This window comes from Erythrolamprus reginae, chromosome 2, assembly GCF_031021105.1.
Source record: "Erythrolamprus reginae isolate rEryReg1 chromosome 2, rEryReg1.hap1, whole genome shotgun sequence".
In the NCBI taxonomy this organism is placed as follows: Eukaryota; Metazoa; Chordata; class Lepidosauria; order Squamata; family Dipsadidae; genus Erythrolamprus; species Erythrolamprus reginae.
In genome coordinates, this window is record NC_091951.1 from 313,147,789 (window position 1) to 313,165,936 (window position 18,148).

General features: G+C 39.1%; 1 protein-coding gene across 2 annotated transcripts in view; it reads right to left on the reverse strand.

Moving 5' to 3' along the window:
- MRPS27 (mitochondrial ribosomal protein S27) overlaps positions 1 to 18,148 on the reverse strand; it is a 73,187-nt gene that overhangs the window by 46,650 nt on the left and 8,389 nt on the right. For both annotated transcript variants that reach the window (XM_070743122.1, XM_070743121.1), the window contains exons 3-4: positions 14,107 to 14,177; positions 11,664 to 11,722 (exon numbers count right to left, since the gene is read on the reverse strand). In XM_070743122.1, the coding sequence (XP_070599223.1) occupies positions 11,664 to 11,722; positions 14,107 to 14,177 (130 nt within the window). The remainder of the gene's footprint in view (positions 1 to 11,663; positions 11,723 to 14,106; positions 14,178 to 18,148) is intronic.

An 18,148-nucleotide genomic window follows, 5' to 3' on the forward strand; every position in this document is an offset into this window, starting at 1 on the left:
ACCTGACTCTGCTCAGAATACTCGCCGTTAACAATAACTCTCTGATGTCTACGCTTCAGCCAGCTGCAAATCCATTGAACTATCCAGGGATTAATTCCAATCTTCACTAATTTATCTATCAGCTCTTTATGTGGAACCGTATCAAAGGCTTTGCTGAAGTCCAGGTAGGCAATATCCACGGCACCACCTTCATCCAACACCTTTGTGACATAGTCAAAGAAATCAATGAGATTAGTCTGACATGATTTGCCTTCAGTAAAGCCATGCTGATTTGGGTCCAATAAGTTATTGTTTTTTAGGTGCTGATTTATCCTCTTTTTGAGTAGAGTCTCCATCATTTTAACTACCACTGATGTCAAGCTAACTGGCCTGTAGTTACCAGCTTCTTCTCTACTGCCCTTCTTGTGGATAGGCACAACACTGGCCATTCTCCAATCCTCAGGAACTTCTCCTGTTAACAAGGATTGGTTAAACAAATCAGTCAGGGGGGTAGCAATGACAGATCTGAGCATGCATGGGGGATGGGACAACAGGGGTGTGTCACGCGCATATGTGCAGGTTTGAATTATGTGGTGCATTGAATTATGGGTGTGGGCACTCGTGTGTACACAATTGTGCATGTGTGTGTGCTTTTGGCACCCAAGGGAAAAAAAGTTCTCCATCACTGGTTTAGAGCTAGGCAATGGTTGAAGCAGCTGTGCTGATCCTTCCATAGATCTAGATCCTTACAGCTGTCTCTGTGATTGGACACACAAGGAATTCGTTTTGGTGCACATAGTTTATAGTTTATTAGATTTGTATGTCGCCCCTCTCTGAAGACTCGGGGCGGCTCACAACATAATAGTGACACAATAAATTACAAATCTAATAGTAAAAGTTAAATCAGTTTAAAAACATTAATACATATTAAAAACCCTAACTATACATTCATACACATTCAACCTAATCCATCACACAGTGAGGCCGAAAACATAATAAAAAGGGGGGACAAGGTATTATTGTCCCCACGCCTGGCGACAAAGGTGGGTCTTCAGCATTTTACGCAAGGCGAGGAGGGTAGTGGCTATTTGAATCTCTGGAGGGAGTTGATTCCAGAGGGCCGGGGCCACCACAGAGAAGGCTCTTCCCTTGGGTCCCACCAGCGGACATTGTTTGGTCGACGGGACCTGGAGAAGGCCAACTCTGTGGGATCTAACCGGTCTCTGGGATTCGTGCAGCAGAAGACGGTCTCGGAGATATTCTGGTCCGATGCCATGTAGGGCTTTATAGGTCATAACCAACACTTTGAATTGTGACTGGAAACTGATTGGCAGCCAGTGCAGGCCGCGGAGTGCACATGCTCTCAGTGTAGATAAAAGAAAAGTTCTGTAATGTACAAAATGCATGGCTTTCTGTACTTTTCCACAGTCAGAAGTACATATTCATTTACTTTCATAAAAAAAGCATTTTTGTTTGCTTAACAGTCTAAAATGATTTGAGAAGAAACAAGCAAACAAAAATATATATTCCAAGCAACTAAAAATAAGCCGGTCTCATTAATCAATTCAGATTTGCCTCCCTTTCCAAAGGCAATTCAAGGCGGCACATTAAAGGCTCAGCTTCAAAATGCTAAAATTCTTTCTTCCATCATGCATATTTTTAGGCACAAAGCGTAATGATCAAATAGAATCTAGGCAGGCTTAACTTAGCGGATTTGGAAGGATGTCACCGAGAAATCTCCTTTGTCTGCCACTGCAAGCGCTAAGCGGTAGGAGAAAGCCTAGAGGCACTTTCTGATTGTGCATCCCCATCAAAGAAAACTGCCTCAACAAAGCTGGTTGCGCCTTGATGGTTCCTTTTTCATCATGCCTAACTAAAGGAAGCTTTCCTTTTGTCACTTAGCCTATGTCATACCCTGCATCCCATTTGTATGGCGTGCATGTACCTGCCTGTACTTCTTTTCAAATCTTTTGTCTCTGCAACCCATGAGTTCCTTACAATAAAGGACTCCTTACACTTGTTAACCTGGGTAACTCTAAATACGAAAAGGAAACATATTCTAGATTTGTTTAAAAGCAATCCAGTTATACTGAGGGAAATAGGCCCCACATATAACATATCTTTTTTTAAAAGGCATGTTAAATAACTAAATAACTAAATAACTAAATAACTAAATAACTAACTAAATAACTAAATAACTAAATAACTAAATAACTAAACAAACAAACAAACAAATAACTAAATAAATGGATGCTTCAAATAGAGAAAAATAAAAGTGTTGTTTCCCTCCAGCCATCAGCTATGAAAAAAGCTTGATATGAAATCATATGAAATCTGAGGAAAATATTCTCCTGCCCCTGCCTGATCAAGAAAGTCATTGACATTTTTTAATCAAGATATCACAAAATTTCAATAATAAATGCTCTCTGGGAAAAAGACATGAAAACCAGTTAATTTTAAAATGAAAAACTACCCCAAAAAAAGAAGGTATTTTCCCCAGCCTGTATGCAAACAACACTACTTTCATTATATTTCTTTCTATTCCAATTTTTTTTCTTAAAAAATATCAAAACATAAAACACAAAGAAAAATGAAAATAGTGGGAAATATCTTGAAGATGAAGTGCTTTACCAAAGTAAAGCGAGACATATTTAGGTTTAAACAAATCTGTTTATACAAAAAAAAGTCAATAAAGATTTCCACTATTGATGCCATTTTATTGAAAATGACTGAATTAAAGTAAAAAAAAAACAAAAGCTGTAATAACCTAGTATTAGAATATGTACTATAATAGACCAAGGAAAGCACTAGAGAACAGTGGAGTGAGCTGTTGCTATAGCAACCTTGTAAGAGATACTCCCAGCATGACCACAATACTGTAACTTTAACATTCCAGCAAGACAATTTTCTTGTTATTATATCAAGCTTTTCCCCCCTACTTCTCTTTTTAACTCAATAGAAATTTGGAAATAATTTTTGTAAAATTAGATTATTGGGGATATTGTCTGTCTGTCCATTAGCAGGATAACTCCACAAGGTCTACCCCTAACCCCCAACATTTTCCCTTAGATTTTCCATGACTGACCTCTCTAAGTTCCTAAGAGGTCAGTAAGGGGCATGCATAAGTGCACTAGGTTGCCTCCCGTCCCCTGTCCAATTATCTCTCCTATATCTCATATTTCTTTTCTTCCACTCATATATCTCTATATCTCCTCCTCTATCCTCCATTGATGTATTGTACTTTATTCTTATATCTTCACTCCTATCCCTTCTTTCTTTCTTTCTTTCTTTCTTTCTTTCTTTCTTTCTTTCTTTCTTTCTTTCTTCTCTTTGATATATATTACCACATAGTTAATCTCATTTGGCGGGATCCAGGGGAAAAGCCTTCTCTGTGGCAGCCCCGGCTCTCTGGAACCAACTCCCCCCAGAGATTAGAATTGCCCCCTCCCTCCTCGCCTTTCGTAAGCTCCTTAAAACCCACCTCTGCTGTCAGGTATGGGGGAACTGAGACATTCTTTCCCCCTAGGCCTTTACAATTTATGCATGGTATGTTTGGTTTTATAATAAGGTTTTTTTTAGTTGTTTTAGTATTGGATTGTTACATGTGGTTTTTATCATTGTTGTTAGCTGCCCCGAGTCCACGGAGAGGGGCGGCATACAAATCAAATAAATAAATAAATGAATGAATGAATGAATGAATGAATGGATAGATAGATAGATAGATAGATAGATAGATAGATAGATAGATAGATAGATAGATAGATAGATAGATAAATTAACCTTCATTATGTATTGGATAAAATAAATAAATGAATGAATGAATGAATGAATGAATGAATGAATGAATAAATAAATAAATAAATAACTCAAAAAACTGAACGGAATAGGTGCAAATTTGGTACTGCATGGTGGGAGATAACAACAGAGAGTGAGGAAGAAAATGAGCTGAATCTCTCTTGTGCAGGTGGAGACAAGCATTACAGGAAAAAATCTTCAACATATCTGGATAGGACAGGGGTTGGCAAAGTTGGTTATTCTATGACATGCAGACTTCCAACTCTCAGAATTCCTGAGCTATCAAGATAGGCTCTGGAATTCTGGGAGTTGAAGTCCACAAGTCACAAAAGAACCAACTTTTCCTACCCCTGGGAGAGGAGAACAAGTTGGTTAGGATCTTGAAACATTGCCAGCTGCTCCGTTCTAAGCCCCTCCCCCACCAGCTTCCCATTGGTCCCCATGGCCCAGAGCACAGCATGCGCACCAGCCCCATGCGCACCGGGGCACAAATACACAAACATACAGATGGAAGATGAAATACACAAACATACAGACACAAGTGGAAACAAGAAGCACACACAGATATAGACAAAATATGGAAGAAATTCCAGATGCCTCCTAGGGGCTGGAAAAATTCTATAAGCCCCAGTATGCAACTTGTTGTTGTCTTATTATAACCAAATTATTCAGAATATTTAAATTCCTACTTTGGAATATATAGTGTATGATACTGTGACACTAATATTAACAATTACATAAGCCATGACAGAACTGTGTATTTCTGGTGTAGCTCAAAAATGTTTTAGTTAATACAGGATGCGTTCCAAAAGTAATGCAATTATTTTATTGAACAGATTTGCAAAAACACTTAAAATTCTTCAAAGTACTGGCAAAAAACGGGTTCGTTTCAAGGCTGGGAACAAAAAGAAGTCTGCTGGGGCGATGTCAGGACTATGGGGGGGCCAGCGATGGCACCTGGTGTTTGGCCAGGAACTCACGGACTTGTAGCGCGTTGTGACAAGGCGCATTTTTCGTCCATAGAAGAGATCCAATCAGCCGTGACAAAGACCTTGTGAGAGGTCCCCGAAGACCCCTTCCAGGGCGCGTACCGGTCATGGCAGAGTCGCTGGAAAAAATGTGTAGAGGCCCAAGGACAGTACTTTAAAGAATTGTAAGTGTTTGTGCAAATCTGTTCAATAAATTACTTTTAAAAAAAATAAGCCTTAAAGGCAATCAAAGTTGGGTTATGTCAGGGATACCCAATCCCTGGGCTGCAGTCCACTACCTGGCTGTGGCCCATTTAGAATTGGGCCGCATGAGTGGCTGGCCAGAGCAAAAATGTGCACACCTCCATTTCTGCAAGCAGCAAACTGGTGGGCATTCACAAGTATACATGTCAGCCTGCTGCTCACACAAGAGCTACACATATGTGCATGCCAGCCACCACTCATGCTAGGGCTGCATGCGTGTGCCGGCCCCTCGCTTGCGCAGCCCCGTTCCTGTTTCTCCCACCCCCACAGCTGACCCACCAAGCTGCAAAGTTTGGGGGATGCTGAGCTATGGGTTTATCAGCCAGTATATTGAGCCATTCTTTTCTATCAAGTTTTTTGCTATGATAAACGTTTATTTGTTTATTTAAAAAAAAATTTAATGCCGCCCTTCTTCTTAGACTCAGGTTAGCAATAGCACTTTTTAACAGAGCCTGCATATTGTCCAGGTCCTCATTTTACCCACCTCGGAAGGATGGAAGGCTGAGCCAACCTTGAGCCAGTGATGAGATTTGAACTGCTGACCTACAGATCTACAGTCAGCCTGCAGTACAGCACTCTATCTGCTGCGCCACCCCGGCTCTAAACATTTTGTGCTGCTACCCTTAAATATGAAGGAGCACTTCTGCTCATAAGCCAACTACCAGTAAACAAATTTAATACTTACACCAACCTACAGAATCAAAGATTCACATTGTAAACATGTTATGTGGCATTAACCAGTAGATGTCGCAAATATTTAAAGAGAGCTTTTGAAAACTGGATAACAGTTTATGTAAAAGTGCAAGAGTAAATGAATGAGAAATCTTGAAACACGTTCCTAATACAAGATACATATGCTTATGGGATGATTTCCATCAATTCTAAATCACAGTGGGTTTTTTTAAAGAATAAATATTAAATTCACGTTTTCTTATCTCACTTTGATATTTAACTCCACATCCTTCAAAATGTCCACAATGAGTTGGGCGACCTATACATTTAATAAATCAAATTAAATTGCAAATTAAAAGATACTGAGTTCAAATGCTCTACTTCTACATGTGTAACAACCATATTTTTAATCACTTACTTCTTTGTACTCCACTGTTTTAAGATTAGAACACATTCAGGTTTATAGAAACCCTTATAAAATGCTTCAATGTGCTCAGTTGTTGGTTCATTCTATCCCTTTTATTATTTACACAGTGGAATTTGGCTGGCATCAGCCATTGTTTTGGGCTTCAGAGCAGTGCATATCATCTAGAAAATTTTAAATTTTTCATAAATAAAAAATCCACTCCTTGGCATTAAAATAAAATAGGAGAAATTGCCATTAATCCAAAACACACCCAAGGTTTAAACCACATTAGTGCAATTTTTCCCCATCTTCCTTCCTTCATTAATATGAGGTAAGGCAGCTGCTGCGGCACTTGTCACGTCCAACTATTTGATCTCCTAATTCTTCACTATGACAACCCCATTCTCTAATGTATGCCTGCCCCCAACATAGCACCAAATGTAAAATGTCAGAAATATAATGGAGGGGATGAAATGTCAAGAAAACTAAATGACAGCCTTGTATTAAAAACACATATTGTTGACAATTCATGGCATACTCTTTTACATTTCAAACACAGATTAAGAACACATGGACCCAGGCTTGTGATGTTTCATTTCCCACACAGGGGGGCACAAGGGAAGGGGGGGGGGACAGCTCTCTCTTGGAGACACAGCATGAATATGTTATCTAAATCAGCCTCTCTGATTAATGATGCACCCAAGATGGCTACCATCCAGCTGTGCTGCAACGCAGTACTGTACTAGAGACACATTGCCCACATTTCATGAATATGTAATTAATTTTAAAAGCCTTACTGTACTAAGCCATGTTTTTCTGCTTAGATTGTACCCAAGAGGTGCAGTGACTCTAACCATAAATTGTTGTACAATTAGCTCCATCTGCCTTCTTTGGTTATTAAGGCCACTGACTTCTTTTTTTTCCTGTGGCTTAAGATGAAACACCACAGAGTGGTCCACTTTCACAAAAGAAAGCAAGAAAGCAAGAGGGAGGGAGGGTGGGAAGGAGGGAGGGGAGAGAGAGAGGGAGGGAGGGAGGAAGGAAGGAAGGAAGAAAACAAGAGGGAGGGAGGGTGGGAAGGAGGGAGGGAGGGAGGGAGGAGAGAGAGAGGGAGGGAGGGAGGAAGGAAGGAAGAAAACAAGAGGGAGGGAGGGTGGGAAGGAGGGAGGGAGGGAGGTAGGAAGGAAGGAAGGAAGGAAGAAAGGAAGGAAGAAAGAAAGAAAGCAAGAGGGAGGGAGGGTGGGAAGGAGGGAGGGAGGGAGGGAGGAAGGAAGAAAGAAAGAAAACAAGAGGGAGGGAGGGTGGGAAGGAGGGAGGGAGGGAGGGAGGAAGAAAGAAAGAAAGAAAGAAAGAAAGAAAGAAAGAAAGAAAGAAAGAAAGAAAGAAAGAAAGAAAGAAAGAAAGAAAGAAAGAAGCCGGCCTATAAGAACCAAATAGTGAATGAAAAAGAGAGTAAAAAAAATACCTTTCTGAGCACAATTGATACCCAGTTATACATCTCAGTTATACATCTCCACCCCACGTCCAGTCAACGAAGCAGTGGAAGTGATGTGCCGGTGGGATTTGGGGATGGAATTTTTGGCTGTTGGGGTCTGGATGGGTATCAACAGCCACTAAGTCTTGTCTGGATTGAGTTTGAGCTTGTTGACACCCATCCAGGCCCCAACAACCTCCAGGCGCCGGCACATCACTTCCACTGCTTCTTGACTGGACATGGGGTGGAGATGTATAACTGGGTATCATCGGCATATTGATGATACCCTCACCCCATGCCCTTGGATGATCTCACCCAGCGGTTTCATGTAGATATTAAATAGCAGGGGGGAGAGGACCGACTCCTGAGGCACCCCACAAGGGAGAAAGGTAGAGGTCTACCTCTGACCCCCCACTAACACTGACTGCGACAGACTCTTACCTACTCTTCTAAGCAGGGATAGTACCAGAACATTGCATGTGATGGATTAGTATCATATGGGGGTTGCCTTTTAAACTCTTCCACATAAAACCATGTCTTGCCACAACCATTTCATTTCTCTGATGCTTCTACACACTGGCAACTTTAAGTTGTGTGCACTATCTCAGCCAGCATTAAGCCGATATGACTTTGCACCCGTCAGAACCATCCTATGCCTGCTGTCAATTCACATGCAGTAATGCAGGAGGGTAATTTCAAAATCCTAAATTTCCTCATGACATTGCAGGCCTCACAAAGGGGGAAAAATAAGAAAACATTGACCTTTTAAAAAAAGCATATGCATAGATCACTTGCATATTATTTTGCTGTCTGCATATATTAAAATCACAGTCATCTCCCAGTACATTCTGATGGCAGATTGCCAGAACTGTTTACCATACCATGTTGGCTGCCATCTGTAATTTTCAGCTACTGCTGACCTTTCTATAATTTCTCAACTCCATTTACCAGCTGTTACTACATAGGCAAGCTAGCTAATAACGAAGCAATAATTAAAAGTTTCTGATGCTGAGAAGATATGCAAATAGCAGTGGTCTCCAAGGACTTTAGTGTTGAGCAGCTGATTATCCGGTCACTGTTGCACATCATAATCTTTTTCGAGAGTTAAAACTTTTTATAGAAACTGAGTTTGCAAAGAGCCACGATATTTGGGGATGGAATTTTTTTTTAAAAAAAGAGAATTTGAAAATATAACACAAGGTTTATTGTTCTTTTAAAAGTAATTATTAAAAAAATTAAAACAAACAAGCAAGCAAAATTAGCAAAGAAGCAAAGCAAAAAACAGAAGAGGGGTTGATACAGAAATATAGTATTTATGGTAAAGGGAAATAAAGTGATACCTCGTCTTACAAACCCCTTGTCATACAAACTTTTCGAGATACAAACCCGGGGTTTAAGACTTTTTTTGCCTCTTCTTCCAAACTATTTTCACCTTACAAACCCAACCACTGGGATGCCCCACCTCCGGACTTCTGTTGCCAGAAAAGTGCCCGTTTTTGGGAAACACCACCTCTGGACTTCCGTGTTTTTGCGATGCTGCAGGGGAATCCCAGCAGCACAAAAACGGGCGCTTCGCTGGCAAGGGGAGTCCAGAGGTGGGGTTTCCCAGCGAGGGGAGCCTCAGCGAAATCGCAGCATCACAAAAACATGGGAGTCCAGAGGTGGGGTTTCGAGCCTCAGGGGAATCCCAGCAGTGCACAAATGGGCGCTTCGGCTGGCAAAAGGGGTGAGTCTTAGGCTTGCATGCATTAATCGCTTTTCCATTGATTCCTATGGGAAACATTGTTTCATCTTACAAACTTTTCACCTTACAAACCTCATCCTGGAACCAATTAAGTTCGAAAGACGAGGTATCACTGTACTAGCCGCCTCAGGAGTAAGCACCCATTCCTAATTACAAGTCCTTGTAGACTCAGTGCTTGCTAAGCATAAAGGCTGTTCTGAAGAAAAAGTCAATGCAGGGGCTAGTAAGAAGGTGAAAAGAGATTACAGGTACCAGAGAATAGCAAAGAAAAGCTTACGGAGAAAGTGTCTGCTGGAATTACCCTTATTGGGCCTGAATAAACAGACTCAGCCACCCTTTTATTGCTGCTGGCTGTGATTCAGCTCACTTTCCAGGCACACAATAGAGCTGGTTCCGCATGTTGGACAACTTTACTTAGAGAAAAAGAAAGAGCCAGAGACTTTCCAAGTAAGGAATTGCCTGTATGCTAAAATGGGGTGCTTTAGGATTCCTGCTCAGGCAGGGGGTTGGACTCAATGACCTACATGGTCCCTTTCAACTCTAAGAATGAATGAATGAATGAATGAATGAATGAATGAATGAATGAATGAATGAATACAAGAGGAGAACAAACCTATTTATTTCTTATTTTCTTTGCTTGTGGGAAATCTACAAGAAAAGCTGCAAGTGGTGATTATGTGATGGAATTTGCTGCAATAATCACAATCATGATCTGAGCACCCAGATGTCCAGATTGGGATCACTTGACTATGGGGACAGGTAGTAAGTTCATAGAAACATAGAAGACTGATGGCAGAAAAAGACCTCATGGTCCATCTAGTCTGCCCTTATACTATTTTCTGTATTTTATCTTAGGATGGATATATGTTTATCCCAGGCATGTTTAAATTCAGTTACTGCGGATTTATCAACCACGTCTGCTGGAAGTTTGTTCCAAGGATCTACTACTCTTTCAGTAAAATAATATTTTCTCATGTTGCTTTTGATCTTTCCGCCAACTAACTTCAGATTGTGTCCCCTTGTTCTTGTGTTCACTTTCCTATTAAAAACACTTCCCTCCTGGACCTTATTTAACTCTTTTTTAATACTACAATAACTTTGAACAAGAGATGAAGAATGGACATACTATATTTTTTCGGAGTATAAGACGCACCGGAGTATAAGGCACACCTGGATTTTAGAGGTGGAATGCAAGGAAAAAAAGTATTCTGAACCAAATGGTGCAGTAATGTATTATTTAATAAAACACCAGTATAGCAGAATACTTTTTACAAACATGTATGCTTTTTACAATCATGGACAGTTTTTACAAACTTCAAACTTGACAGCTTTAAGATTAGTAGACTTCAACTCCCAGAATTCGTCCACCAGTCATGCCAGATGGGGTAATTAGAAGACAAAAACATCTCATTTTTTGAGGAAAAAGGGCCATTTTTTGCCCATTCTCACAAAAATGGGGTGGGCAAAGGTTCTGAGAAGCCAGAAGGAAGCTCCTGGTTGATAGCAAAGATGCCTCCATTTTTGTGAAAAATGGGCCGGTTTTTGCTCTATACCAAATACAGCCATTTTTGCTGTCCCAAAGCCCCACCCTGCATCCCATTTTTGCAGAAAAATGGCCCATTTTTCATAAAAATGGGTGGATAAAGGGTCCAGGAAGCCTGCAGAGAACTCCTGAGCTGGGGGATGGCAAAAATGCCCCCATTATTGTGAAAGACAGGCCATTTTTGCCCATTTTTCACAAACATGGGGGTATTTTTGCCTTCCACCAGTCTCCATGAGTTCTCTGCAAGCTTCCTGGACCCTCAGCCCACCCCATTTTTGCAAAAAAAACCAGCCCATTTTTTTGCAAAAATGGGATGCAGGGCAGGGCTTCGGGACAGCAAAAATTCCAGTATTTGGTACATAAGATGCACCAACATTTCCACCCTCTTTTGGGCGGGGGGAAGGTGTGTCTTATACTCCAAAAATACAGTAAGTTGATGACTACTTGTATTCATATTCAAAAATTGCTGGAAATACAATTACCATTTTGGATCCTTTTCAGACACTTGGCGGCAATATCATAAAGCTCAGCAATTCTTGATGATGATTTTATTTATAATGAAACAAATATCAACATTTGCTTTTGACAATACTTAAGCATTACAAAGCTTTATATTCCTATAGTCAAATATACAGAGTGGGCTTTGCATATAACAAAAGCTGCTGGATTCTCCTGCTTCATATTGAAAATTGCGTATAATTCTTTCATTAGAAGTTGATTCTCACGCAATGTGTGATATAACTAATTGAAGGCAAGAGCTGAGAACAAAGTGTACAGTTAAAATACATGATTTTGTTATAAAACTAAGAGTGGCTTACTTGTATAAATAGTATTCAGTTTGATCCACATGCTCACGTGAAGAAATGTTATCTATAAACTAAGGGAAAAAAATAGTTTAGAGATGGACTGCCAGGTTAATCATCCAAGTCACTGAGATATGGCTGAAGATAGCATGGTCAGATATAACTGCATTGGCGGTTGATAAGGGCATGAGCGACTGTGAGTAGAGACTCCCTATCCAAATAGGGCTGCAACTGGTACACCAGGTGAACCTGGGCAAATGCCCCCCTCCCCACAGCTGAAAGATTATTACCAATAAAGGATTAGAAAAACTAGTACTCAGCAGTTGTCTTGATCACATTTTCTGCAACTGTTCACACTCAATTTATGGGCTAGAAATAAAAGAGCCCTTTTCCAACAGTGACCACAGCATGATTGACTTTTGTCTCAACATAGGTCCTTATAAAAAATCACCATAATAATAGGATAACTAATTACAATTTTTAAAAAGCCAACTACGATATCATAGAGGCCGACTTTTCATCTCTTGATTTGGCAAATATTATTCTCTGGCTATCATACTGAAGACTACTATAATATATTTTTGCTCAAAATGCAAAGAGTCATTATACTATATGTACCACTAATAATTACCAAAACCAAGAAAAACAAATTAAAATAAGGAAGCTTCAATTAAAAAAAAAGATCCCTTTGGCAGAAAAACAAAATTGGCTAACTTTAAAAGCCCCTACAAAAATCTATGCCACCAATTAAAGACCAAATGCACCAATTCTCGTATCAATCAAGAAGAAAACCTTCTGCGCATGAAATCCACTCGTTCCTTCTATAATTTTGTATACAGCCAACTCAAAGACTCGAGATCCATCCCACCCCTCAAAGGACCAAATAGTAAAGAATATAATGAGAAAGCCATTAAAGCCAACCTCTAACACATTCTTCAGCTCCTCCTTTGTAAACATCAATGGCTCATGCCCAATATTTCCTAGTCTTACCACAAATAACTGCAACAACCTAACACAAATTGATTTTACAGAAGGTATTGATATGAAAGCATTATACAATCTAAAACCATCTCTATCCATTGAACCTGATGGTCTATGTGCATATTTATTTAAAAAGCTCTCCACAACATTAGTTGAACCTCTAAGCATAATTTTCAAAAAAATCCTTCATGATTAGCCTCTTACCCAACTTATGGTCACTAGCTAGTCATCCCCATCTTCAAAAAAGGAGATCCAAGTAACGTTGAAAATTACAGACCAATCTCTTTATGCTGGGTCACTGCAAAGTCATGGAATCAATCATAAAGCAATCCATTACCCTCCACCTAGAAACTATCAATCTACTCTCTAACAAACAATTTTGTTTCAGAAAAAAAATATCCTATAACCTGCAACTCCTGCACTGCAAAAACATGGACTACAAACTCGATCAGGGTAAAACTATAGACACAATTTACATAGACTTTTGTAAAGCCTTTGATTCAATAGTGCATGAAAGCTACTTCAGAAACTAAAATCTTATGGCCTGTGGTCCCCTTCATGATTGGATAAATGTGTTCATGTCAAACAGACAACAAATGGTTAAAATAGGGAGTGCCTTATCAAATCCTACAGCTGTCAACAGTAATGTCCCTCAAGGCATCATTCTAGGACCAACACTATTCATACTTTACATAAACGACCTTTGTGATCATATTACAAGCAACTGCATTCTCTTTGATGATTATGTCAAACTATTTAATACCACAGACAATACTATTACCCTTCAAAAAGAGCTTGACCATGTATCAGAATGGCCTGACAACTGGCAACTTCAAGTCTCAACCAACAAATGCTGTCTTACACATTGGCAAAAAGAATCAGAACACAAAATACAAGCTTGTTGGACACGACCATCACTCTATCAAGGACTTTGGAATACTCATAACTAATGACCTAAGTGCCAGAGCCCACTATAACAACATTGCCAAAAAGACACTAGGAGTTGTTAATCTAATCTTGCGTAGCTTCTTCTCTCGCAATATTACACTGTTATCAGAGCATACAAAACATTTGCTAGACCAATTCTCGAATACAGCTCACCTGTCTGGAACCCGCACTGCATATCAGACATTAATACAATTGAGAGAGTTCAGAAATATTTCAAAAAAAGTTCCTCTGCTCGCAACAGAATACCTTATTCCACCAGACTTGAAATTTTGGCCTTAGATAGTTTAGAGCTACATTGCCTTCGGTCTGATCTAAATATAGTTCCTAAAATAATCTGCCACAATATCCTACCTGCCAATGAATACTTTAGTTTCGACTGCCCAAGGTCTTAAATAACAATCATAGTATATGTAGAAAGCAATTATATGCATGTAGCAATTCAATTAAAATACTACAGTAGTTTAAAATACCAAGATGTTTATTTTATCTGGGTTATTTTTATTGAACTGAGTATACAGTATATTCTTACCCGAGATAATGTTAAAGAGCTGACTGGTAGTTTTTTTTCATAAGTTCTGTCCATCAAATTGGCTAAATCAGCTGGAGGGGGAAAAATAGCATATTTAGTTTTTACTCATTAAAGTTATTGGATGGAAAAACAAAGAAATGTAAACAAAGTATAGTCATTCCAATAGCTGGGCTAAATAAGCTGCCTTTCATGCCACATCTTTACAATGCAATAAAGTGTTATTGAGGCCTGAGAATAAACAGACCTGCACAATTCATAAGGAGGAAAGGGTCACATTGTTAAATTAAAATTTCACATGGGCCACAAAGCAATATTTATGCATCGATTAGCTGTTTGATGGCTAGCAAAGAAGTAGTAGCAGCACTGGAGTTGGTGATGTAGATGAGGCCTGGAAGTATCTGGCAGCATATCTGTTGGGGCAATGGCCACAGTATATCTTTTTTTTTTCATAAGTTCTGTCCATCAAATTGGCTAAATCAGCCAATTTAGTTTAGCAGCAGTGAATTTATTTATTTAGCAGTACCGATTTTTAAAAAACCAAACAAATGGCAGTGGGCCACACTAGTTTGCTTGGTCATTAAGCAAAGCATTTCATTTTGTATTCTTTTAAGGAAATCTAGCTAAAAAAGAAAAAAAAATTAAAGTCAGTGGAACTGTTTTGGAAAACTGCTCAATATGATTCAACCTCTCGTATAAAACTCGGCACGGCCTATTTTAGCCTTCTTAAATGTTGGAATGTAACATGGAAATGTCATGAATCAACTAAAGAAAATAGTAGCCAGCCTTAAATGGCATCCATTCAATAGTTAACTATTACCCCCTAAAATAATGAAATCTAAAATTACCTATTGATTAAATTTACCTTAAAGCTGTCATAGAAGATTCCTGCTCTTACAAATTGGCGGCTCAAGGGACTAGTAACAGGAGAGAAAGCTTTTCACTTCCCTAAAATTGCTGGTTCAAAGCTAGCTCCAGGCAGCACCAGTCAATAAAGGCTTACTGTGTAATAGCTGCTGGCCTACTCTTCAAAATAGATCAGTGCCGTTAGCGCATTTTTTAATGGAACTGCGTCAGCATAAAACAGTTTGTCAATATTCAATGAAAGTGTAGGATAAAGTCTGCATCAGTATTACAGTATTTAAGACACTTTACAGACGATATTACTTTTGCTTCTTAAACAAAGAATATTCATAAAGGTAATTTGAACTCATTAACATTAATAGAATAGAATAGAATAGAATAGAATAGAATTTTTATTGGCCAAGTGTGATTGGACACACAAGGAATTTGTCTTGGTGCATATGCTCTCAACGTACATAAAATAAAATATACATTTGTCAAGAATCATGTGGTACAACACTTAATGATTGTCATAGGGGTCAAATAAGCAATGAAGAAGCAATATTAATAAAAATCTTAGGATATACGCAGCAAGTTACAGTCATACAGTCAACATGGGAGGAAATGGGTGATAGGAATGATGAGAAAAACTAGTAGAATAGAAGTGCAGATTTAGTAGAAAGTCTGACAGTGTTGAGGGAATTATTTGTTTAGTAGAGTGATGGCGTTCGGGAAAAAACTGTTCTTGTGTCTAGTTGTCTTGGTGTGCAGTGCTCTGTAGCGACGTTTTGAGGGTAGGAGTTGAAACAATTTGTGTCCAGGATACCATACTGCTTGTATTTTGCTGAATCTTCTAAATATAAACCTTGGAAGATATAGGAGCTTTCTTTCTCCACCAGATTAAGAATATAAGGACAGTCCTTGGTCTGAAGCAGTATGGATTACAAAGCCCAGGATCTTAAACTTAAAAGACAATGTAGTTTCCTCATTCAGCTGTTCCCTAGAACCAGTATTCACAATGTGCTGCATCTGATCTTTGAGCCTGCAAGATCCATTGTATGCTAATGATAGCTGACTGGCTTACCCGTCGCTAAACTGTCTTATCCTTTTTTAAAGCTACGGGATGGACAAAAAAATGGAAATACTTGACTTTTTGGCATCATAATGTTTGAACATGTTCAAATCAATCAAAACTTGACATATTTTAAATGGCTTTTTTTATTCTGTTATTTGATATGTTTTTTAAAACTACCTTTTTTTTTTTTTACAGAAATTTAAGGAAATTGGTTATAACATTCTAGAAATGGCAGACCTTCAAAGAGGCCAAATTGTTGGTGCTCGAATGGCAGGCGCTAGTGTAACAGAAAGTGCCCGAATGTTTGGCGTTTAAAGAGGTGATGTCTCAAAAGTAATGATTGCTTTTGAAAGAGAAGGGAAAATGTCCTCAGCCAAGCACAGGTCTGGTCGAAAGTCGAAGTTGTCTGAGAGAGACCGTCGGGCTCTAAAGCGAATTATTAGAGCGGATCGCAGGCCCACAGCTCCTAAAATCACTGCAGAGCTCAATAGACACATACAGAACCCAGTTTCCACAAAAACTGTTCAAAGGGAGCTTCACAAATCTGGATTCCATCCCCGTATGTTAGAAGTAATCATTATAACCTATATTTATTTTAACTCTGTGCGAAACTGTTTGGTTCCTCAGCATCATCTATAATTGTATAAAGTGCTTCCAAATGTCTTTTTCTGGGCTAAAAATCCAGATATGATTTGTTCTCACCTTCCATTTCCAAATGTGACCTTTGCTTATAATGTTGCCTCTAGGGACACTTAGAGAAATGCAATAAGCATATAAGTATCATGATGAGAGTGACTGGATTACAAACTGATGAGTGCTGATCGCTTTGAATGCAAAAGGACAGAATAGCCAATTTTTTAAAAGACAATCAGAAATTTACAACTTTTGTCTCTGGGAAGAACGCACCTCCACAGCTCATTGGAATAGCCTACCCTGAGGAAATGCACTATAAAAACCAGGCATTTTGGTAAATTCTTACAGATTACCTCTGGAACCGCCTGCTACCGCACGAATCCCAGCGACTGATAAGGTCCCACAGAGTTGGCCTTCTCCGGGTCCCGTCGACTAAACAATGTTGTTTGGCGGGCCCCAGGGGAAGACCCTTCTCTGTGGCGGCCCCGGCCCTCTGGAACCAACTCCCCCCGGAGATTAGAACTGCCCCCACCCTCCCTGTGTTTCGTAAACTACTCAAGACTCATTTATATCGCCAAGCATGGGGGAGTTGAGATAGCTCTTCCCCCTAGGCCATTACAAGTTATGCATGGTATGTTTGTGTGTATGTTTGGTTTTATAATAAGGGTTTTTAGGTTTTTTTTATTATTGGATTGTACATGTTGTGTTTATTATTGTTGTTAACCGCCACGAGTCTGTGGAGAGGGGCAGCATACAAATCCAATAAATTATTATTATTATTATTATTATTATTATTATTAATTATTATTATTATTTTGAGACAGCTATAACCTACCAACAGAAGATGCTACATATTTTTTCTCCTAGACCTGCAGTCTTTCTCCTAAGGATTAGTTTAAAATCTGTTCTCACGTTTGTTATTATTTATCATAATTATTTATTTTATTATTTCATCTTGTATGGGAGTCCATCCTTTAGTCTACCTGTGTTTAACAGATCTAAACGTCTGGGCAAAATCCAAACACTAAGTCCTGTGAGTTTTGTTACCTAGCTGACCTGAAGTAGAACAGGTCGATTTTTAAAGTGCTAGACTTTAATCTGCATCTAACAATCTAAATCCAGTATCCAGGTCTACGGGCTTTAGCTTCTGATTTCCTGTATAGTCCAGCTAGAAGTTTTTGAATTTTAAGGCTAGACTAAACTGTCCTCTATATTACCAGAAAGTATCCTCGTCGCTGAATTTTTCTCCGTCATACTAGTTTTTTTGATAACTTAGTTTTCTTATTTCATTTTCACACATGATTATTTTTTCTTGCAGAGAGCTAGCGCCTGCATTATAAAGTTAGCCTGACTGGCCATTGTTGGGCAAATGGTGATTCTCCTGACTGAGAAATGCTACCACTCACAAAGACACAGTGCCATCTTGCGTTCAAGTAAGACAATGCACAACTGTGATTTAAAAAGGAATATCTAGCAAACTAATTTATCTACCCT